The following is a 25,783-nucleotide window of genomic DNA, read 5'->3' as shown; positions in this document are numbered from 1 at the left end:
AATCATCTGTTAGGCTGGACTGGAGCATTTCATGGCTGAACTGATAGAGAACCCAATTAGCAAAATTTTCTCCTAATGAAAATGCTTTTAATAGAGAGCCTTTTTAGTCTTTTCTATGTTTCTGCCAACTTATCCCAGAGGTGTGGCCTCGAGTCACATGACTTGGACTCGACTCACAAATTTGATGACTTTAGATACGAAAAAGACAAAAAAGCTCTCAACTTGACTTGGACTTTAACACCAATGACTTGTGACTTCACTTGGACTTTAGCCACGAATCAATTCATTTTCTGAATCAACTTATGTCACTGTTCATTCCCAGCAAGTCGACATTTAACATCCCAGATCTTTGCCTAAAAAGTTGCAGTCACAGAGTATTACCACATTGAACAAATGAAGACAAGTTTTAAATAGCATTCATGATTTTTACTCTGTTGTTAAAATGGTGTTACATTTGGCGAAGAGCACATTTTGACATGAGACTTATTCCCCCCACTACTTCTGAACTTAAAGAAATGTCCTGAAGTCACAGTAATGACAGAGATGTTATGTATGTGACAAGGTGTGGTGCATTCAGGTACACCTAGTAAATACAGGAGAATGCATAGATAAAAGTAAAACAAATGATCTGAGAGCTTCACATAAATTACGCTGTATTTTAATTCATTTTTAAACCTCACATTGTAAATTTCACCTATCCACAAAAAAATCCTAGAGGAAACATTAGACTTACTTACTTGTGACTTGCAAAAACAATGACTTGGTTCCACCTCTGACTTACCTCATGCAAAATATATAGTAGAGAATGGAGAATGCAGCTGTTTGAAGTTGTGCAGATGTGTAATTGAGAGCTGCTATCCAACATGTTCACTTCAGACCAAAAACTTGGTGTGAAATACCATTTCATATCCAACCCCTATCAGGTTCTGTTGTTGTACACATGTTTAATGTGCTACCATCTGTATTTTCTTCTTATAGGATATACCATAAAAGTAGTCCATAAACTACATGCAAATACAACTTCAAAGCTCTGTTTTTAGAAATGCCTTTTCGCTTTTTGGGAGGAATGCATTAGATCCATGTTTTCTCCAGTCACTCATGCTTAATTTCTCTCTCGGAGTGGGAGCATTGTGTCATCCCTCAGATCACCAACAAAAAATATGTTTGCCCGATTTAGGCAAGTCCGGTGAGACCTGGAGCTTGTTGGGCTTAATGAACTGGATGTATCCACGTTGTTCTGTGGTTTCAAGTAATGTGACCCTGAACGAACAGGGAGTCCCAGCAGAGTAGATGCACTGTTCCTCTCCCGCCTTTTTCTTTCTATCTTCCTACGCATGAGAGATCCCAGTCAGCTGTGCTATATATTCTCATGGTTGGGTCATTTTTCAAAACAGGCTCAGCTTCAATAGACTCCTTTGTGGTGAACATTTGCTGGGGGCTGGTTGTGTGTATTTGTTTCTCTTTGATAGAAGATGTGATAAAGATTCAGGGAAGCGTTCTTGATGTTGACTTGTGGATGGAACTGACGGATGTGTTATTTTTAGGTCGTCATATTTGACCAATGGACTTCATGTACATAGAACATAGACTCACTACCACAATGCTGGATGTCTTGGGGAAACAGTCTCATCTCTTCCAGTTTTATAAGGAAATCGCTAATTATCACAATGACTCAGCATGTCAATGCTGTGCGGTACACTGGAGGGGGTGATTGTCAGGATTTAGCCTGCTGGATAAGATGTACTGTAGTGGGCGACATGTTCAGACTTTGGCCCACACACTGACTTAGCCAAATTTTATTAGGGCGCGTCAGGCTGGGGATGCACTTCAGGTCCTATCTGGATCCAAACACAAATGATCATTATCAAATTAAATGAGATTGTATCTTGTTGATATGATCATATCATCTAATCAATTTACAATATTCTGAATAAAATATCAGAATATTTTAATATGTTATGCATAACTTTGGTATTGTTTACCACGTTGAACAGGTATTAATATAAGAAAAAGGTTCTTTTTTGTTACCATTTTTTATTTTACAACCATTTTTATCCCAAACAATGTTTCAATTTCCAAATTATCCCATTCCCAACCCATGTGGGGCTGTTTTTATCTTCATTAGCTAGCAATAGATGTATTAGATTGTATTCATTTCTTAATGATGCACCGATATACAGTCATGGAAAAAATTATTAGACTGTTTTTTTCTTAAATTTATTGTTCTTTTTAATGCCTAGTACAACTAAAGGTACATTTGTTTGGACAAATATGATGACAACAACAATACAATCTCATAAGTTTAATTTAAGAGCTGATATCTAGACATTTTCCATGGTTTTCTTGATAATGATTTTGGTTATTATCAAGAAAACCATGGAAAATGGCCAGAAATGAAAGAAAACATGGGTGGTGTAATATTTTTTTCCATGACTGTACATACACCGTTGCCCATAAAGTTGGAATAAAATATTTTTTACCTCTTTCAATGAAATGATTGTGACAATGTGATTTATTCTTCACCGCTCAAGTGTAGCTTCTCAAAACTCAATCTCTTACAAACATATCACAATGAAAATAAAACCACAATTAACAGGATTGAGAATTGGGTCCGAAAACAAAAAGATTCCAACTTTATGGATGACTGCGTATATCAGCCCAACATTGGTATCAGTCTATATTTGTCTTGCTGACAGCAATCAACCTGTCTGCAAATAAGATGACATTCACTGATTGTAGTTGTTTATCTGATGCATTGCATCAAATTTGCACTGGCCTAAGTTGGGTTTTTTATTTGCGGTCGGACTCGGAACTGTTGATTTGCATCATCAGAGAGTCGATCCAGAAAACAGAAAAACTCTCTTATTACATTTAAATTCTCCATATCCTCTGCAGAGAGGATCAGAGATTTTTTTCGCTGTGTGCCATTAATGTGTCACATTAATGACTACTGTCATTAGTCATTAATGTGACTAGTAGAATATTTTTGTTTAATTATATTATCTAAAGAAAACTGTGAAAAATCTCTAACATAAGTTATAGAGATTTTATACCAACAAACAGCCTACAACACATAGACATAGGGGTTTATTAATATGGATTTATAACCCAGAAAGGCAGTAAATAGCCACATTTGAGAAGCTCTGACAAGCAAACATTTCTGCTTTATACTTAATAACTAACTTAAGATTGATAATTCTAGTAGTTTTCAATCCATTTCAATTGACTTATTGCGTATGGATTAATTTGATTATTACTGAACTCATCATTTAGGTCATAGGCAACCTGATCTCACAAAATTACGTGAAATGATGATGGCTTCTTAAAACCGAAGTCACACATAATGTGTGAAAATTACGTGAAATAGGGAAGCGTTATAAAAGACAGTTTAAACAGTAAATAAATATAACGGAAATGTCGGAAGTTACCTAAACAATGTAATTTACTGGCATGTAATTCGGTGTTAAGAGGTTGTGGTCATTTCACGTAATCTTGTGAGATCAGGCTGGTCATAGAAGTAGACATACTAATCTATGGTTACTGCTCACTGCTCATCACTATTAAACTTCCATAAACACAAGGCAGAGGTCTAACTGACCACAGATCAGCCCAGTCATTCAGTCCACAGAATCACTGTCAAATCAGGCCCAGGTGATTTAGGGGGAATGGCTACAGTACCATTGGGTCTAACTGGTTTCTTAAAAATGCTATGGCACTTTAAACTGCAGCATCCATCATGTCAGCCATCCTCCCACTGAACCACACCGGTAGGTCCCATAGAGAAAGAGCAGATGAGGAGAGTCAATACAGCTCTTTATTCCACCTCAACAATGGCTCTTCAGTGACAGCGGAGCTAGATTCCCTTCAGTCTGAGTCATATGTTGGCCTGGACTGCCACCACATTCACTACTTCTTCCTGTGATAATAAAGCTGTCTTTATTACTTTGCTATTCATCGCTGAGCATCTATTTAATTCACTACCTTAGAGTCAAGCTGCCAAGCTCTCCGGTTCATATAATCCTTATCACATTGAAACCTGAAAGCCTCTGTGAGTCTGAGCCCACCTTTATCAGCCTTCTTTCATGAGTGCCAAGTACAAAAGCTCACCGTTTTACCCCCCGAGGGCTGCCTCTCACACCGCTTATTCAAGTTTCTCTCATTGTAAGGACTGAACTTTTTCCCCTTAGATAAACTTTCCTCCAGTTATTAGCCTAATCCTTTCACTCCCACTACAGGAAATGACACATGGACTTTTATCCGTCTCTCATGGTTTTATCTCCCAGTTTATCTAACAGCTGTAATTCCTATCTGCTTAAACTTAGCTATGGACTATGAAATGCTGACCCACGCCTCAACAATGCATACGTGCCATGAAGGAGACCTCTCTCCCTGATGAATAGTCCCGTGTAACACTCGCATTCGTGCGCACATGCATGCATATGACATCATCTGCCACTGTGTCAGAGTTTGGCTATAAATAGAGACGGACGATGATGACGTTCCAGCTTAACAAAGCCCCCCCCCTGTGATTAACATAAGGATGAAAATGGGCCATGTCACTGCTGCTTATCATGATGAACAGCCAGCCAGTCGTGAATAATTTCGCCTCATGTTCATTAAAGAAACACCTGATGTTACAAGCCATTAGTAAAGAAGGAGCTGATCCTAATGACACCGTTACACTGTATGTGTTCTTGAGATCATTTGATGAAGAGCAGGCAATAACAATATCAATCTCAGTTTGACAGAGGTTTTGTTTGTGTTTGCTTGTATAGAAATTAAAATAGTTTAGAGCAAAAGTAATATGGATGACCTTATGCTTATTTTATTACAGTAAACTTGATAATGTGCAAAATGCAGATGGTACATTTTCTAATCCAATTGATTCTAGAAATGATTTCACTGCAAGTTTCCAATAATCTCACCATGTTTTTTGTTAAAGCTTTTTTTCCCCCATTCCCCATTTAAAAAAAATAAAAAAATCTTACACTTACAGATGTTTTCATTGTGCCACTAAGAGAGATTTTCTAATGTGTGTTTTTATGATATAAAGTTGATTTATAGCCAAAATATCAATACCTTTTTCACATCAATACAGCTACAAGGACTTTTCATTTTGTGTTCATTTTGGCGGCCCCTTTGGAAAAAAGCGGTAGTGTTTCCATGAGTGTCATTGCCTCATGAAAGCAGAATAAAGCTACAACTTTTTTTCTTGTTTAATTGCTTATTCAATCATTATTAAACAAAAAATGCCTATCTCTTCCCCCTAAAGCCTTAGATGGTGTCATCACATTTCATGGCAATGGCATTTTTCTTTTGCATTTTTACTTGAAAAATTATTGAATTGTTTAACTAATAAATTAATTTGTCTGTTATTATTGCTGATATTATCTTATCACAGATGTATCAACTTAAGCATGTATAGGAGCCTCATTAAATGTGTTTATCTTATATATTTATGCAAAAAAATGTTAATTGTCTGGTATCCTTTTATGAATTTTGAACTCTCAATTAACAATATTGTTTACGACGAAGAAAAATCAGTGTCAGTCAGGCTTCATCAAGAATTTCTTTTTTTCTTTAAAATCTCAGTCACCTAATTAGAAAATCAGAAAGCTTGCATCCTAATTAATTACACATGTAATTGCATAATGGCTCAGTGTAACGCTGCATAGATACAGTATGCTTTTCACACTCAGTCGTCTTGCATTTATTTGGGACGTGCGCCGCCGCCAAACTCCACATGAACGGAAATCACCGCAGAGCTCATGTGTCAGGAGCTTGCTGTGTGTGTGTGCATACATGTGTGTGTGTGTGTGTGTGTGTGTGTGCGTACAATATATGTGTAGAGTATAGTGTGTAGACTGTCTGGGTCCGAGTTGTGGATTTAGACATCAGGAGCTTGGCATGCTGATTACAGAGGTCCGAAGCCACAGGGAACCACAGGAACTCTCTTCTCGTTCTCCCCCTTCTCTCTCTCTCTCTCTCTCTCTTCCTCCAGCAACATCCCTCCATCAGTTCAGGCTAATTTACAGAAATGGAGGTGAAAGTGGCCGGCCTCGAGCTAATGTGGACGGTGTCTTTGCCTTGTGATAATCAGCCAAATCACATAGTTTTGCTCCACTCATCCATGCTCCATCTAAGCTTACCTTTACTCAATTACCTAATGCACAGTTAAGCAGTGTGGCTTGTTAACAGCACAATGAGGTATATTACACACTGTAGGAGACACTGAGCATTGCTGACAGACTGTTATTGTTCCAGCTTAACTCATTTCATATGGATTTGTAAAGCCAACATTTCGGGCTGTTTTTATTCTTGCTTCGGTGCCGCTCAAAACCACGAAAGAAGCTCTTACAAAAATCATGCAGAATGGATAAAAGGTGCTGAGACTTAGACGTAGTGTCTGTATACTTATCAATTGCTACAACAGACTCCTTCTTTCCTGCGAGGGATCTGGAACTTTGAGGATATCCCATTTTTACATCTCCTGCTGCCAGCTCCCTCTCACTTCTAATGATTACCTTATGGTGAGGAGGAAATAGCCAGCCATGTTACCACAGCCATGCTGGGACAGACAGACTGCACTACTAGCACTTTTACAGCCCCTGACAGTCCAAATGACCTGAGAGCGGGATTTAGATTGTCAGAGAACTGGAAGAGAACAGCCTATATGACGTATAAGTTAAAGGCATGGGGTTTTCTGTGAACTGCATTCAACTGGACTTGCTGTTCGAGTGTCTTTCTCCCCGTATGTGTGTGTGTGTGTGTGTAAAGCTTAACAGGGTCATGTATTGGTTATTGCCATGATTTCTGGTTCTCGAAGGCGATTCGTTGAGTGCATTTTAGCGCTGACAGGAAGTCGTGCCAGCTGCTGACTCAACACCAGCAATGACTTTGGCCATGAGTTTTGCACTTTGTTTTGACTACCGATTTTATGAGCTGTGAAACATCTTCAGTGGTTGAGAAATTGTGATAAGCTGTTAGTAATTATAGAGCTGTGTTTCTGTGTGGATTTTCACTTTTCACTGGATTATTCATAGTGCTTGAGGGCAGAAAGGCTACGTTCAGACTGCTGAAAAAAGTGGACCAAATTATTTTTGCTCATGTGTGACTCATATGTTGTGTTGTTTTCCATAACAGCGTGAACAGCAAAAATCACATTGAATCTGATCTTTTTGATTCCGATATGGGCCACTTTCATATTTGCAACTTAAACAGATACAGGTCTGGTGGTAGTCGCTTGAGAATACAATCGACAGATTTACTTTAAAGCATAGTTTGACAACCTTACATTTTTTGATGCAATCTGTTATAATAATAATAATAATAATAATAATAATAATAATAATGATAATAATTATTATTATTATTATTATAGCCATTTACATCACAATCCCAGTTCTCCTGGTTCCAATTTCTGCACTGCACAGAAGTTGTAGCCATTGCTCCACAAAAATCCCATAATAACATATTTTTTTCTAAATCCTTGTTATCATCTGGTCACAATCAGGCTTCCACTGCACTTTAAGTTAAAAATGAAAATGCGGACTTCCATATGTGCTGTGTGTGATTTATTTGTCAGTATTATTTTGCAAGCATCAGTTCAGGATCGTGACAAGTTCACTCTGGAATCTGATATTGGCTTTAGATTAAAAAAATATATATATTAAAAAATATGAGAACAGCCAAACAAAAAATAGTATCTTAGCAATAAATCTTAATTAAGGTTTGCAGTGTGAATGCTGCCTTATGTTTGACACTTTTTGGAGTTTGCTGTATATTTAGCCATATTTGCAGCATGGTCGCCTGATTTTTCATCTTGCAATACCAGGAGGTCAAAGTTTGTCCAATAATTGTTAGTTCATGACCAAATCCCTGCAAACTAAAAAATGTTCATCAACCTGATGTGTGTTTATTGCTTATTAGCATGCTAACATGCTAAACTAAGATGGTGAACATGGAAAAAATCATACCTGCTAAGCATAGCAGTTAGGAGAAGTTGGCCAGAAGACTTTGCCTCAGGAAATCAACGTTTCTGCCTTGCGCAGAACTTTTAAAAATTTTTTTAGTTGATTTATTAGTTTTATTTGCAATTTGGTTGGGCTTAGGCAACCAAACTATGCTGTTAGGTTTAGGGAAAGATTATGGTTTGTGTTAAAATTGACCCTCTCACAAAGTCAACCACCTATTACAGAAATATTTCTGCCAGAAAGCCCCCAAGGCCAACTTCTCCCATGTGCACTAAACAACATAATGTTTGCATTTTCAATGAGAGCGAGTAGCCACACTGCTGTGTTTAAGTGCAGCCTAATAGAGCGGCTAGCCGTAGACTCTTTATCTTGTGAACATTTTGTTAAATTTTCCAGTAGTTATGGAGAACTGTAAATGTCAAACCAGTCCGTGGGAATCTCAAAAGTGGGTTTCCTGAAAAAGATTTACAAATTGCATATAAATGATATGTTTACAATTCTCAGACAATCACTCATACCTTTTATTGAATCCAGGCTCACTTTGTTCACTTAACCCAGCAGGTCAGCAGTTCGGAAAATACCACACTAGTGAATGGGAAGCAGACAGAGATATGGCTTTGGCTTGATATGCGTATCTCTGAATATATTTGATGCAGTGCACTGAAGTCAATGAGTTTATCTTAAAGAACAGCAAACCAACTATTTCCTCCATTTTTCTCCCTACACTCAGATTCAGCGGGAGTTGTTTGTGGGGCCATGTGGCTGCCATCACGCCAGGCTTGGAAGTCTGATTGGAAAATAGAGATACAATCAGATCTTCACATTCCCAGATTGCTGTAATGATGTGTATTTACTGTCCTACGGTGTCTGAATAACTCTGGATGCCTTATTATGTTTGAGAGGACTGCTTGTCAAAAATTGAACCTCACAGCTGTTATTGTAGAAAAACACAGAGAACCCTCATCATGACTGTGGTTCTTATATTACAGATCATTCACATAATGGCTCTTAGTTTTGTTTCGGAGATGGATTGCCTCTTATTTGGTATTTCCCCAATTTGGTAGAGTAGCACTTACAGAATAAAAAAATCTTTCTGGAACAAGCGATGGGAGCCCTTTATGTTTCCAAAAATTGCATTTCCTCATGTTTGCATGAGAGCACGAGGGTCTGTATTTAAATTTGGCTCGTGTAGATGAGTGATGTGAAGAGTTGTGTCGTCCCTGTACATGCCCCAGGTTGGATGTGTAGCAGCAGCAGCAGCAGGGGACACAAATGAGGAGGACAGCGCCTCTCTCTCTCTCTCTCTCTCTCTGTCTCTCTCTGTGTCTCTCTCTCTCTCTCTCTCTCTCTCTGTGTGGGCATGACGGAGACGAGGCACGGGGAAGATGAGTGCCGCGTAGCGCTCTGGTGAGGTCATCAGACTGTGGCTAGCAGCACCACATCACACTGTTTTCTCTTTCTCATTCTCCACCATCTCATTGAACCTCTGCTGTTATGTTTGGAGAAAGGAGGTTTTATTGGGACTCGAGGGAATAAAGAGAGCCACTGTGCATGTGTGTTAAGCATGCCTGTTAGGCCCATTTAAGCACAATATTACCAGATAATGTCAAAGCATCTCTCTAATGTTGGTATAATAGATTGAATTTGACACAGAACTACAAATTAATTCAACCAAGGGCGTTTCCTTCACATCATGGTGCCCTTTAAAATAAACGTTGTGACTATGTGTGAATCCCTCTCACGTGCTTCCCTTTGCAGCTCCTCTTCCTCAGCTCCTTCCTCACCTTATCTCCTTTCTTCTTCCCCTCCATTTACCTCTTTCACTACTTCCCCTGCTCGCTCCTCCTCTCCTCCTTTCATCTTTTATCGTCTTCCCACTGTTCTTTCTCCTTCATTGTGCACCGCTGCCCCGCAGGCATCCCTTTAGTGTTGGCTGGCATGCTGGTGAGTTTTTTTGCTCGACTGTTATATAACTAAATTTAGCATGTTTGAGTCACGCGTTCGGCCATAGGTCGTGTTCAGAAGTGACGGCTTACATTAATGTGCACCCCAAGGCTCACCATCCACCCGTAGTCAATGTGTGATACAAAGTTTTTTTGGGGGGGCGGGGGTCGTGTGTGTGTGCGTGTGTGTGTGTGTGTGGGTGAGTGTCTTTTGCATGAGTGAACAGGCCTACGTGTCCGTCTGTGCCTCATGACCATCTGCGTCGTCGAGTGCAAATATAGGCTACACATTTGGTGTATGTAAGTCAAAGAAAAATAAATGCTGTGTGTGTTTCACTGAGGAGAGTATTGGATTGTGTGTGTGTGTGTGTGTGTGTGTGTGTGTGTGTGTGTGTTTACTGGGTGTACTGTCATGCGAGAGGAATCTGCTCTGATAACCCTTTGAGTTTGTGTGTGTCTGGCTTTAAGTGGATGTTGGAGTGTTCATATGTATTTGTTTTCAGTTCGTCTGTGCGTGTGTGTGTGGTGGGAGGATCTGGCTGTATGATGGAGAGGGCAGGTGGTGAAAGGTATGAGTGAGGGAGGCCCTCTCGTTCTGTTTTCTCTTGTATCAGTTTGTCTGAATTATGTCCTTTTACAAGCTCAAACAACTTAATTTACTGTAAAACAGCAGTCTTCTTGCACCAGGAAACACATGGAAGTCAGGTTTACTCACTGGAATAATATGTGGTTGCAAAACAAACATAGTTCCAAAAGATTAAAAAAAAGACATAAAAAAAAAAAATTTAAATTCACTGTAAGGTATGATAATGCTTTGGACCCCCAGAGTGAATAATCTACTAAGGACACATGGATGAGTTTCACCTCCCTAAAAAAGTGAATGTTAGGTTATTTGGAAAATGAATAATGATTAAATGAATTATTCAAATAATAAAATGTCAGCAACCCATATATACTTTTAAAAAGAGATTATGCCATGCCTTTATTTTCATGTTGCAGGCATTGGTGTATTAAAAGACAATGGGCCCCTATGCACTGACATGGAAAAGGCCCCCAACACCAATACACACAAACTTAAAGTTTTTTAGATGTTTTGTGTCTCTTTGTGGTTGTTCTGTGTCTATAGTTTAGCATCTTTGTGGTTGTTTTTTGTATCTCTTTGTGTTCCTTTGTTGTCACTATCTGTATCTTTGTTGATGTTTTGCGTCTCTGTTGTAGTTGTTTGTGATTATATGTTGTCATTTTGTGTCTCTTTGTAGTTTTGCATCTATTTGTGGTTGTTTGTGTCTCTTTGTGTTTTTTTGTGTTTCTTTGTTGTCGTTTTGTGTCTTTATGCAGTTGCTTTGTGTCTCCTCATTGTCATTTTGTGTCTCTTTGCAGTTTGTGTGTCTTTGTGGTAGTTTTGCCTCCTTTTATTGATGTTGTAAGTTTGTTATGTTGTCCTCAAAGTAATTTTATGTTTATTTATGCTCTTTTTGGGTCTCCTCCTGGTCACTTCATGTCTTTGTGAGTGACATTTTGTAAGTGAAGCTTATGTGGGCCCCTGACCGTTCAGGACACTGGGCCCATGCCCTGTAAGCCAGTTCAGTAATCCATCCATTGTTGCAGGGAAAATAAACTCATAATCTTGCTAATTCTATTAATCCTGTCGTTCAATGAGCAATTTATTTCACTGTAGGTGCTGAATCCCCCATCCAAGTCATCAACACCAACTTATGTTTATTGCCTATATGAATATGTGTGTGTGAGAAGGCTTTTATTTAAGCCCAGGCCACTGCTCAGTGCTCTGAGGCCAGAGGAGTACGCTGTAGGGTGGGGTCAGGCTGCAGGTTTGAGTGTGTGGCGATACTGGGGCAGCTTTGCCCTTTGGCTTCATCTAAAGAAAACAGAAAGAGAAAAAGAACATCTTCACTAACACCTTCAAATAAATTCATGCAACAGTAGCAGTGCTACATAGGGGTAGGAACACATGGCATGCATGTGTTTACGTGTATGTCGGAGCATTTGTTTGTGTGTTATGCATATGAGAGTGAGTCAACAAATGCATAAGCACATGCTGTGTGTTTCATGTGTTTTTTTGACCCTGACCCTGTGATTAACGTCTGGAAAACGATCACGAGACGGCAGAAAGAGCCAGCGGCCAAACGAGACATGTCTCTATTTTTAAAACCACACTTTTGTCACAGCACCAACATCCAGCTTTCCATATGGATTCAACTTCCAAAGGCTCATTTACAATTTCTCTGGTTTTATTATTTATCACCTTGATTTAAGTTTTTGGTCGCTGTGTGCATGTGGTTGTACTTCAGTGGCATCCTTGCACAAATATAAAAGGAGGGAATTTAATTTAAGTTTTCAAAAACACAATATATAGACATGAAGAGACGGATGAAATACACTCCTGAGTAGTTTTGTTATCACTCTTAGCTTTTCAAAATAAAATAACCTGATGTTGACTGCCCCAACTCTAACAGTATTATGTTTAATATATTAAAAAACTTGCCCTGTACACTAAAATAGCCATTCAGACCCCCCTAATTTTTTTTTAAGAGATCACATTACCAAGGCTTATATAAATCATGTTTTTGCTCTGATCTTAAGAATTAGTCAGAGGGCCTACTGAGGCTAAATCTACTCACAGTGCAGTTACACTTATATCCCTAATCTGCCTCCTCTGCTCTGCTTCTCCTCACTCCTCTATTACAGATGTCAGAAATGGCCCCAGGAGTAGGTGTTTGTGTGCATGTGTGTGCATGTGTGTGCGTGCGTGTGTGAAGTTGCATATATATCAAAATTTGTGTTTATATTACAAATATATGCTGAAAAACATTTAATAAAGTTGAGAGACTTGATAAAGATTTGTAAACAAAGTTCCAACATGTGAAGCACACAAACAGAAACAAATATTTAAGAAGTTAATGTCCCTCATATCAGCGCCGGTCAGATAGAGAGAGGTGTTCACTGCATGCCAGAAGAAACACCATATCATCGCTTTATCCAATCACTGGCCTCTGCTCTACTGTTCCTATTGGGTCCAGCTGTGTGTGTGTGTGTGTGTGTGTGTGTGTGTGTGTGTGTGTGTGTGTTTTGATTGCTGCTAGTGGTGTTGTTGCTATGTATAAATCTGGGTTGAGGAGGGATGTTCCTTGTAAGAAAGAGGAAGAGGAAGCGAGTTGTTGAGCTGTGCCTTCTCCCCCGGACACAAAAACAGAGATGGGTGTGTGTGAGATTATGTGTGTTATTGTATTTTCTTGGGAGTTTTTCACCAAGCTTGTCAAGTGGCCCCTGACCTTGTCGAACTGCATTTTGAGGGGGAAGAGACTAAGCATGATGCGCATGTGTGTGTGTGTGTGTGTGTGTGTGTGTGTGTGTGCGTGCGTGTGCGCTGAGTTAACAGTGGTGATTTTTTTAAATTCTCTTGAATGATGATGCATTCAGACTGTGAGCAACATGATAAACAAGACTTCCAGTCATCAAACTCCAGTAGTGATGCCATAAACCAAAAGTTCTCTTGTACTATACATACAAGTTACATTCACTAAAGTGATGCTTACCCTTCCATCGAAGGTCAAAGCAATTCTTATCCAGTAGACTCCAAAGCTGAATATTCATCATGATCCATATTTCATCCATTTCTTCATATCCAGGATTTTATATGCTTTTAAAGACTCTCCCGAGCAGGACAAAGGAAAGTTGATCAGATAATTGAAGATGTCTGGATATTGTAGGTCTGAAGTGTTTGTTCTGGCTGGCTGTATAAAGACTTCTGAGAATCAACCCAGGATAATAATAACAGTCATTCATTCATCCATCCATTTTCCTTAACCGATTATCCAAACTCAGGTTGAGGGGAGCCGATCCCAGCTGACATTCAAGCTCTCATTCACTCCTACGGGCAATATAGGGTCACCAATTAAACCTAAGCTGCATGTGTTTGGACATGCAAACTCCACAGAGCCTCTTTATGTGATATAGTATTTAAAGTCCTGGGTTTAAAGGGCACAGTGAAGTCTGACAGCTTGAAATTGCTGTAGCAGCATTCATTTTTGCCCAAGCTTTCCCTGCCAACATGGCCCTCTAAACAAAACGAGATGTGGCATCCGGAGCTCTACAGAGCTGAGGTGGAGAGACAATCAGCTGATGTGCAGGTCAACACACTCGAATAATCACTTGAAATACTGATATTATAATAAACAAACATTATTATGAAGTACTTCATACATAAGGGCTCTCGACTGAAGAGTCTAACTCTTCAGTCCACAGCCAGTCATCAGTTGTTTGGCGTTGACTTTATGTGAGTTTCTACATCCTGATTAGAGTGGTGGTGATGACATCGGAGTGTGTTGTTGGTATAGTGCAGGATGTCTAGCTGGACGAGTGGAGTTTTTTTTTCTGTAATAAGCTGACCGAGTTTATTTTCAGATTAGGACCTTTTGGTCAAAGGGCCGAGGATCTATTTCAAAGACACAATACAGCTTCAGTGTCGGGGGAGCATGTGTGTGAGGGAGGCTTGCTTCAATATCAAGGGAATAATAGAAAACATTGGGGAAAAAAGCGAAGGGAGAAAAGAGGTAAAGAAAAAAACGTGTCATCTTGTTGTATAAAAGCCTGAATCGTGTTTGTAGCAGAAAATGAGAGAGAAAGCAAAGAAAGCAACTCCTTATGACGAGCACATGGCTGCGCACGTCTGCTCCGCTCACTTGTTATCCTGACAGACTGAAGACATTAAAAACTTGGAGGAAGTAAGAGCGAGGGAGACAGAGGGGAGGAAAAGGGAGGGAGGAGAGAGAGAGGGAGGGAGGGTTGAAAGAGGGGGACAGGGTGACTAAGTCAGTAGAAAGGGGAAGTCTTCATGAAGAAAAAAGGGGAAGGGAAGGAAGGAGAGGAGAGAAAAAGGAGAGGTTACATGTGGCTATTTGAGGTAGCCGTGTAAGTTATGGAGAGAGACAGAATAGCCGGTAAGTTGTGGCTTTTCCAACTTATTCGATACTTTGATGCTTTTTTTTTTTATTGGAGAGACTTTCCTTTACTCTTTTCTTTGTTAGACTGCAGAAGAAGAAAGAGTGGCAGCTAGAAGCCACCCTGGTTGTGTTTGCTTTATTTGGCCAGTTGAGGTGGGAGCAGCCGTTTAGACCTCTGTCTTTCTTTGTGTGTGTGTGTGTGTGTGTGTGTGGCAGATTTATTTCTCATATGTTGTCTGAGCTACAAACTGACCTTTTTAGAAATTTTCTCTCTCATACTCATTGAATGGAATCTCACTGTAAAGTACACACACTATTTCTGAGCAACAGTTCAACAGTGAACCTCATGTGATGGGCTGTCAAAGGACAACTTCCCAGAATCAGAAATCTCTCGGTGCAAAGTGGCCGCTGTGCTGTAATTGGCAGCCTCCGCTTCGGATACTGACTTACAGCTGACCCACATACGCAACTACGATACGACAATAGACGGACAAAGTTAAATCTTCATGGCATCATCACATGATTGGATTTTAAAGCTGAGGTTGTCAGATTAATTCCGACCGACACAGATGGTTTATTTTAGCTCACGGAGGGTGGAAGCAGAGCTCACATGTCAGCTAATATGGTTTTGTTTTTGACAGACGGCAGACTCTTTTGAGGAATGTTCAGCATGCAACAGAGTCTGTATACTGTCCTGCATCTGTGGCATTATTACTGTAGCTTGTGGCATGTTTATTTCTCAACAAAGATCCTACTTGTTTCCTTTAATCTGTCACTCTTTATTGATTTTTAATTGTTTAGTGCTAATGGAGGTTCAGTTGAACCATATGTGTTCAGTCTGCTCTCGGATGATAAGACTAATCTCACAGTGATTAAAGCTGGACATCAAGCTGAGCGACACTCTGCAAATTAGCCTTTAATTCGACCGTTAATAAGGTGGCTGAGTTCAGTGAGCTGTGTGATGCCTCGAACCACACCATGCACCCATTTTTATTACCACTTGGTGGCAGTGTTGCAGTGTCATTTTGGCCACAATTTCCCTCCAAAGGTCTCTGAAATGTTCCATGTGGATGATTCATATTCTGCAGACTGAGGGATTTTTTTTATAGGAGATGGAGGAATTGAGTAAAGCCTGACTCCAGTGGGGTAGAGAGGTGAGCTGGTGGAGTAGTATATGAGGTAACACCCTCCTCCCCTTTCCTCTCAGTTAAGGAAGTCCTGCATGGGCTGAGCTACTTCCTGGTTTTCAACCTGTGCTGTGTAGTTCTGTGTGGATCTGTTGCCTTGACTGCAGCCACTGGCCCTACCCCACCAACCCCTGATCCCTTCACACTTTGTTATGATATCGGTAGAAGCTCATGCAGGGGCATAGATGGCATTGTCAACCACCTCCATCTTGACTTGAAGTACCTCCTACTTTCCTTGTCCGAGTCTGCATGCTCAGGAATAAAATAATACGTTCAATATGACATGTTGTCATCTGCCACGACTGTCCCGTATGGTCACCACATTGACAATCGCTAATTGGTGACGCATTGCTGTGAAAATACAACAAAGGGAGAGGAAAAACAAAGGATTCGGTCTTGAAATTAGAGAAAAAGTTGTGTCATGTTGCTTTATGTTCTGCCAATTAAACAGGAAGAGAATCACTGTCTTGTCTGTTGAGATGACACTAATTGCAGTGTTTGTGTGGCCTGATTTGCATCAAACTGACAACAATAAAAGCAGGGATTCGGTAGTTTGAGTTGAGGATTACAAGTAGGACAAACCCTCTTTGATATTTGTTGAAAGTACATATTGATACACACCCTTTTGGGAATAAATAGATTAAAAGCTGTATTTGGTAACATGAAGAGGTCAAGGCAAGGATCCATACCGCTGTTGGGATTCATTATGCATCACTCTTTCTATTAATCCCCTGGCATTCTTGGATTTTTTTGTGATGAGCCAAATCTTATTCATGTGTGATGATGTTAGAAGTTATTTCATTGCAGAGAGAACATTTCTTGAAACCTGACCTCACTGTATAAAATGACCTGTTGTGACCTCTAGGATAAACACAGCCTTGTGAAACTTTACAACCACAAACTAGAGACCCAGAGCATTCTGAGGCTATATGGCTTTGCAAGTAAATTGACAATAAGGGGATTTCTCAGTAGTTTAGAGAACAGAAGAGCTTGTCATCTAATTGCCAAAAATACAGAAATCTCCAAAGTGTGTAAAGCTTTTTAAACCAAATCACAGCATGGATGTTTCTTTGTTGTTCCAAAGGTCTAGGTTTATTGATGTAATATTCTAGAGGGGTTACTGAGCATTTTTATCCATGCTTGAAAAAATATTCCTGAATTCAGCAGCATATGTGAGGAACAAATGGCACCAACCCTGCAACAAATTATGGGACATAATTTAGCATGGAAATTGACTTCAAAAAGCCAAACATTAATATTCTGAACCTTTATACACCTTAATAGGTGAGCTGCATCTCAAATTAATCTTCAGGTTCCCAACTTTCAGATGACGTAATACACTTCTGTATATATCTACTGTTGACCTGCTATCGCCCCCTAAAATCCACTTCCCAAAACACCCAATTCTCTATAAAGGGGGAAGAATGATAATGGTTTAAAGGTCATTTTTGACTCATTTTGGTTCCTCTTCTTCTCAATGTCCATTATACATTGATTCACTAATAAAGTACCTCATACAACCCCACTTCAAATCATATATACTGTCCCTTTAATGGCATGTGAGCTCTCTCTTTGAATCTTTCCGCCTTTGTCACGTGAATCTACGGTTTTAGAAGTGCTGATATATCCAAGCCCTATATACCCTCACCATAAAACACACGTGTTCAGATCCCCACCCACTTCCACAAACACACATGAACCCAAAGTTAAAGGAACTCAAGGAAATCACCCAGTTCACCATGTTCCATAATAAAATAAGTGTACAGGATATCCTCTATGAGTGAACGCCCCGTCGTCCTCCTCCCTCTGCCCTCCTGGTATCTCACCTCATATTGTTTCTCAGATTATTATTCAGTAATGATAAAGTGAGGGAGAGCGTGAAAACAACCAGCACAGGGAGTTCAGGAAACTGACAGGGAAGCCCCACCTTCAGTCTCTGACGGGAGGATTTCTGACAGGTGGAATGATTCAACATGATGGAGGCGCAGGTCAAGCACAGGGGTGATATAACAGTAATAGATCCTCAGTGAGAGCACATTCAGGTGATTGTTTACAAGCAGCTGCATTTTCAGTTAGCAAGGTGCAAAGAGGAAATCAGCCCGTGTGAAAACGTTAAGAGGCAAGCTAAGTGAGGGGAACTTCCTCGCAAAGTGTTACTTTTCATGCCACAAGTCATATTTCTGCCCATAGTTACAGTACTATTGTCTGGTAAACAGACTGGTAACAATACTACAATAATGATTATAGTCATAATAATAATAATCATCTAGATAGCATTTTCTATTAGGGCCATGACTTATAAAATACTTATAATACTTATAATAATGATAATCTGTAATAATCTGTGGTTTTAGCGTAGTTATAATTGTTTCTAAATATTCATAATAACATTAATTGTAACACATTATGAAAGCATTATTTTCATAATGCATTATAATGCAAATGATGGCCATTTATAGTGACTTATAACCAGCTTAAAATGTGTTATGAGACCTAAACGACAGTAGTTATATTATTAACATTATAATGGAATGTACAGTGATTATATTACATTAAAAATGATTATATACTTTATATTATGAGAATCATGATATATTAGGATCCTTTACAAGATATCAGTGAGTTCCAGTGTATCATTATACTTGACCTTATACAGTAACTAATTATAAAATTTGAATTAAAAAATATGACATATTTTAGATAGATATCTGTGACTTTTGCATGATAAGTTACTCTTTACACTTAAGACACATCACACTAAGAATACAGCCATTAAATACAAACTATTTTACATACAAGCGGAGAGATAACCAGAGAGATAATGGGTAGAGCGTCACCATTGCCTTTATCACCTCTCATATTCAAACAGACAGGAAAACCACATGTGCCTTCAAAGTGTTATCACCTCTGTATGTGTGCAAGTTGTCTACAGTTGTACTTTTATGTGATATTTGGAGCTCTATATATCACAGACTCCACAGATTCCTGATAAGAGTGGTATTTGGGCTCAGTATGCATAGTGAGTAACTTCCAAGTCTTCAAACCGCTGCAGCGATATTGCTTCCAGCATAAACTGTCCACACAGCTATTAGGCCAATTTAAAAAGCTTACTATGAACAAGTCAAGGATAATAGTTTTTCCAAAGAACTGTCATATTAATAAAAATGTGTGAGTAGTGGCATAGACTGAAATTGAGTTAAAGCAAAGCCTTATATGCTACTCTCACTGAAGTATCAGTCTCACTGTTCTAACTTAAAACTATCTATTGTTTCTGTTTCCCCCTTATTCGTTGGATTTATACAGCGGTTTCACTACCCTGTTTAATTGCACAATATTTCTGCAGTGACAACGTGTTATTTAGGCTTTGCTACAATACTTGAGTTTAAACATGCAGAAGTATAATTTTGCCTCTTTCCTGGACAAACTGATCATCTATAAAAGGTGTCATTTAGATAAATGCTGAAACCACACACATGAACTCTGCTCCAACAAGTAACGATCACAAAGAGAGACGGTGGTTTTGTGCAATTTCCTGCCAATAAATGTTTGTGGTCGTGCTGAATTCCTGTTTGTCTTAAACTGACCAAGCAACAAAGCCTACAATCTAAGGTATATTGTAATGTATTCATATCAATATTGATGCATATGCATTTATGATACAACATTATTGCTTTGTTCCAATGCATAAATGTTTTTCTGCATGTAAAGTTTTATGTGCAACTAATAAAGTAACAGCTGCAGTGAAAAATCAAGCGAAAATAGAGCTATTTAGGCATCAGTCATACAGTAAATCTGCCAAAAACGTGAATTTTGTAAAAACTACAAAGTGAATAACAAATCCCACAAAGATGAAGTCAACATGAATCTTAAAATCTGACAATCTCGCTGATATATAACACTGCACATTTTTATGTATTTGTAAGTAGATTACACCCTTTCACACCCATAATTATTGCTATTACCAAGCACAAAACAATCCTAAATTTTCTCAGCAACACTGACTGAGCTGACTGGTTTCGGTTACGCAGGTTGAATCTACTATGTGCAAAGGCCTCTGCATTCACAGTGCTATTTCAGGGGCACCAAGACGCATAAACACACCCGTGTCCACAGTTGCTGTCAAGTAAACCACATGTGCACATGCATGCATAGGCACACATTCACATAATGTTACTCACAGTCGCAAACACACACAAATACACGCTTCTCCAGATGTTGTTTTGGAGTGTTCCCTCATTCAGTCGCTCAGCTTTGCCTTGCAGCCAGCCCAGAGTGTGTATCCATGTATAGATAAATACACACTGGCTGGGGGAGGTGTGTGTTTCGCACACCGTGTGTTTTAGTTTAATTGAGTACTACAGAGGCTTGTGGCATATGGTTTACAGTGCTGCCCACTTGGGCCTGCATGGGTGCTGAGAGGCCACACACTTTGTTACCTATAGTACAGTACATATACAGTATATATATAGGTCTACCGTGTGTGTATACAGAATACATATAGATGCATTTTCACATGCTTGTTGAGGTGCACTATATCCATAAACATGCACTAGAAATGCCCACACACAGCTGTCAGGGTGTATGATGCATATCATGTTCACTACTACAACATAGACTTAATTTTACAACATATGACAACAAGCATCTTAGGGGACAGATAGTCTACCCACTGTGTGTGCCATACTCTGCTCCTTATCCTAAGACACCTTTGCAGCAGTTGTATGAAATAACCAGACTGCACCATAAACACACAGTGTTATTCTGTGTTAGCATCGACCTCTCAGGTGTTAGGGTTAGGGGCCACTGGGTGGGCTTGGCATCCTATTAGTGCCCCTTAGAATGGAGCTTTTCATTCAAATGGGATTTTCCTGAGTAGTCATAGGCTATAAAAGTGCCAGGCACTGGTAAGATTTTGCATTCATCAGGGTTAAAACTCTTTGTGTGATTTGGGATATCTGATGTGTGACAGGTAGCCTGGCATAGCCAGACTAAAACAGGTATTAGTCTGGAACCTTTTATTTCATTTTCAATTTCCAATGAGCGTTATCAATGAGTGCAGACGAAAATACCTCTAGAACCCAGTGGCAAACATCTTATAACTTCATTCTTTCTAATGGCCAGCCGGGGGAGACTTTACTGGTTTTTAAGAAGAAGTCGATTTTTTTAAAAAGTCAAAAGGAAAAGGCCCCATTTCTGACTTGATTTATTACCTGAGTAAACATTGTCATAGTGAGTTTATCGTCTCAATTGCTAATTTTAAAAGAATTGGAAAAATAAAATAAAATAGAGCGACGGCCATAAGGCAGTATGGCTCAAAATGCCGAACTTGAGTACACAAAGCAATGGGTGACATCACTGTGAGTGCATTCACTATTATTATACAATATATGCCTACATCCAGAGCAATAAAACATGTAAGGTTATGCTTGGTGACACATTCAAGTTGGACTAGGTCCATTTTTAAGCAGGAAAAAAAGTGGCGGCCTGATCACAAACTTTCTTAAATTACAGCCAAACAACACACTAAAATGTGTTTCTGGGGTTAGAAATAGGACTTGTGTAACAGAATCTTCTGTCTGGTTTGATCAGCGCTGCCAAGTTTGACTGTTTGATCTGAGTTGCGGAGTTGTGCTGAGGGAACAGAGCAAATAAAGCATGACCTCAGCAGCTTTGTCTGGTTTCCAGGCTATGTGACAGTATCTCTTGGCTATCTGGAAGTGGAAATGCCAGCTTCCTGTGGCCCTTGCTTTATTTTTTGGTTTCTTTTGAGCGCTGATTGTAGACCAGCTTCTACATTCACTGCCATGACCTCAACCATTGAAGTGGGAATGGTAAAACTGACCTCGAATCAAAGGCAATTCATCATTCAGTCTCATTTGCACTCACGTCTGGCTCCAAACAGGAAGCTGTGAAAAGCTGCTCACTCATGACCATTCAGGAATAACAGCGATAGCATCGCTGCTTGTTTCTGTGGGAGATTCATGGATAAGAAATACGGTGAGTAAATGCAAGGCCAGCTTTGATATTTCATCACTTTAGATTATTTTATCAACAGCTTGTCAGCAGTGTTCTCAGTCATCCCCCAAAAAGCATTCTCTTAATTGGCCACAGCAGCCTCAAGGACAAGAAATGTAACCATACCCACCACATCAAAAGTTGGCCTTTTTGTTTGTGTCCCTCCCAAACTAGTGCAGCCGTGCTAGATTACCTGGTCAGCTGTGTCCACTGAGCTCAAATTCCCATGTTCCTCCTGATAATACGGTGTCACAGAGGGCGGGTTGGTGCACGCATCACCCTCTAATTGCCCAGAGGCGCCGTCGTATATCCCTAATGTCAACTTTCTCCAGGAAGTCTCTCAGGTTTTTCTATCACACGAAAGCTGCTCCTACAGAAGTAACTGCACTTTAATTAAAATGTCAAGCAGTTTGCAGAGGTTGTTTACTCAAAACTGAAAACCTCAAACTCTCACTTAAACTGCCGTCCCTCCGGAGCTGTGACAGAATAAAACTGGCCTCCCTTGTGAGGGCTATTTGAACAGCCACAGTAGTAACAGATGATCTTGTCTGATTGCAGGTTAACATTGTTAAAGTGACTGTGTGACATGTTATCCACTTTCACTGTCAGAGCTGCTCAGACGCTGAATGAGGAAATCAGACCTGAGAGCCTCTTTGGTAGAAATGGGTCTCGGGGTATAACAGGCTTGCGCATGCATGCATGAGTGTGTGGGGGCAGGGGAAATACACACACACACGCACACACACACACACACACACGCACATACGCAGGACATGAGGGAGAAGGGGGAGTGTGTTTCTAGCTGCAGGGAGGGGAGGAGAAGGGAGGAGGCTTGCCTTTTTTCGCACTCTCTGAAGTCTGAATGCAGCGATATAGAGAAGTTAGTGGGAAGTCAAAGAAAGTTGCTCCTTTAAGAGAGTTGTGGGCTTGGGCTTGTTTACTCATTGACTCTGTTTTGGAATTTGTTCAGAATTAACCGGGAACCACGTCAAAAGAAAAAGTTATTGCGAGAAATTTCATGCCTGAAAAAATGTCTGATTCTGGAGTCAATCCACACTTGGAGGGAATTATTTCAGATTTTGAAGGTTTGTAATTCATCTTTTTTTTCCACTTCTATTGTTCATTTTGACAGTTTATAGTCAGCAGCATCTGCCAGAAGTTTATTTGTGAATAGTATGAATGCTGATCAATATTTATCCACTTAATGTGTGTCTGTGTAGTACAGCACATGTGTTTTGGGTCTGCTTGTGTTAAAAACAGGGTGGTGAGCATATACTGTACTAGCCAAGTCCCTGTAGCCTATCGTCTGTTATTGATTATACCCAGGTTACGTCAATAATAGAAACAAACACAGCACTGACACCACAGTATCCCGGAGCCGGAAAGCCTTCAGCTGAAGGAGACAGTGGAAACCTCAGCACTAAGAGCTAACATCTGTCTCACCTCCTCGTACAACATTCACAACTGTGTCTCTCCTTTGTTTCTTAAGCCACTGTGGAGCTGGCATTAATTCCTTCCTTTGTCGTCCTCTTCCTTTTACTATTCTATCTGTCTTCCTTCCTCCACTTACTTTCCTGTTCCTCCTCCGGTCAGGCTGCATCCCTCCAGCTGGTCTTTGGCCTGATGCTCACTTTGAAATGTCATGGACTGACAGTTGATTATTGCTCTCTGAGACGTATTTCTTGCACTGTTTGATCAGTTGAGGTAGCGCAACTTTTGTCCAGTAACCTGGTTTATAGGGATTAACTTAATTATCAGTTGACTGAGTGTTTAATCAGTTCATTTGTTGCTGTTGTCTCTGTCTCATGTGTGACTGACAGGTTTGAAAAGCTGGTTGGGTTTTTAAATATCAAAAAAAGTGAAAAAAAAAAAGAGATCTGTCAGCTTGCTTATGCTTGCCTTGTTTGACACTGATGTATCCTTTCACCTGATTGTGATAATCGGACAAATATAATCAGATTAAAGTATTTATGTGACAGTTTCAATTGCTTACGTATTTCCTTAATCAGGTTAAGAGCAAATGCTAAGTGGTCTAACAGAAGAATTCTGCTTTGATCTTTTTAATAATATAATCAGCTTTTACCTTGTTAGAAAATGCTAAAAAAAGAAAAAAAAAGAAAAGTGGAATGGTAAACTTACATGACTATTACCATGTCTGTTTTCACTATTGCTTTGGGTTTGTCTCTGGAAACATCTCAGTTGCCACCATCCTCATTTGAATGATTGTTGTGCCTTGCCTCTCTCTATGATGGGCAGCTTTTAGCCTTACCTTGGAGTGAGATGTAGCGGTGATAATGTGGCAGTGTGGAACAGCTATAAACACTTTTGCCTTCACCCGTGGTCAAGCAACATGTTAAACAAACTAGTTCATCTCAAGCATACTCCAGCATTTACTGGTATATTTTACGACAGGATACATGGCAAAGCATCCAATTTTTAACCCTCCTGTTATGTTCGTTTTTTCAGGAACAGAAATAACCCGAGGCATGTTTAATTATCCAAATAAAATCCCAATAAACATTTGTTTATATTTCATTAATAACTCAATTACTAACTATTTCAATCAATATTTAGTGTAATGGTGTTCTTTACCTCTCAAAGATCATGGTTCAATGAGGATAATTCACTCGTTTTTCATAAGAGAAGAATATTGCTTCTATGTTGTTGTAATTGTCGAGAAAAAAAAAGTTGAGAACTGAAAAGAAATTCATGTGAACCCCCCATCCCCATGAGTGTCCTTTGCTTTTCATTGGAATCAGCCATCAACACTTTTCATTTGTAGTGAGGTCATATTGTTTCCTCATGAGCACACCAACTTCCTAGGTGCATTTAAATGCACCATATGATATTAGATTTTACACAGTTATAATAAGATAGAGCTCCATCAGTGGTAGCTGGGCATTCTCAGGTGGAGAATTCATGTACACTGTTTATTCAGAGTAACACAGAAAGATAGTTAGAGTGAGGTCAGCACCAGGTTCATGTACTCTTGTAATGTATTATAGATATCATGAAGTTCTTACTACACACAGAAAGCACCTGCTGTATCCATAAACTACCCCACCAGCAGATTACACTGGTCATTAGAGACCATTCCAGTGTTTCCATCCAGGACAGAAACAGCTATAGAGAGAGGTGCATGGCAAACACTTGACTGAGTAAATCCCCATTAGATCCCAGATCTTTATGTTTTCCAGTACATTGCGCTGCTCTGTATCTGACACCGAGGACGAAACAGGCACAGAGAGGGAAAGGCAGTGTAATTGGTGAGCACACTAAAGATGCAATAATGCCTCTTGGATGGACTCGTGTGCTGGTCCATTATGGAAAATAGATGATCGAAACCATCATAACAACTACACACTGAAACAATATTATGATTTGCTGAAAGGTAGAAAATGTCTCTGCTGAATCTAAACCAATGAGTCACCAGAGAATAAGCCCAGAATAAGCCCATATTTGTATATTCAGAGACTCTTTGCAGAGTCGTACATGGGCTCCGGCTCTGTTTGCCAACCTAAATTGAGCTTTGAGTCCAATCCAAGGAATTTTGTACTGATTATCTGCTTAAAGGTGCCACCATGTTGTTGCTTCAGTGTGGCATGTGGACACAGAGAGGAAATGAACACTGAAATGGAGAGAGTGCATGTGTGTGGTACAATTTGTAAACCTGGCACGGAGGACAGTGTGTTATTAAGTGGGTT

At 39.6% G+C, this 25,783-nt stretch overlaps 1 protein-coding gene across 3 annotated transcripts in view; it reads left to right on the top strand.

Moving 5' to 3' along the window:
* septin9b (septin 9b) overlaps window positions 1–25,783 on the top strand; it is a 90,888-nt gene that overhangs the window by 2,864 nt on the left and 62,241 nt on the right. The window contains exon 1 of one of the 3 annotated variants that reach the window (XM_059339790.1): window positions 14,782–14,874. The exons of 1 other annotated variant lie outside the window; for it this stretch is intronic. In XM_059339790.1, coding sequence (XP_059195773.1) covers window positions 14,853–14,874 — 22 coding nt within the window. In that variant the 5' untranslated portion in view covers window positions 14,782–14,852. Of the gene's footprint in view, window positions 1–14,781; window positions 14,875–22,966; window positions 23,165–25,783 lie in introns of those variants that run through there. One more of the 3 variants, XM_059339776.1, reaches the window with a different exon arrangement.

This window comes from Centropristis striata, chromosome 1 (genome assembly GCF_030273125.1).
Source record: "Centropristis striata isolate RG_2023a ecotype Rhode Island chromosome 1, C.striata_1.0, whole genome shotgun sequence".
Lineage (NCBI taxonomy): Eukaryota > Metazoa > Chordata > Actinopteri > Perciformes > Serranidae > Centropristis > Centropristis striata.
This window is presented reverse-complemented; position numbering and strand designations above follow the sequence as displayed.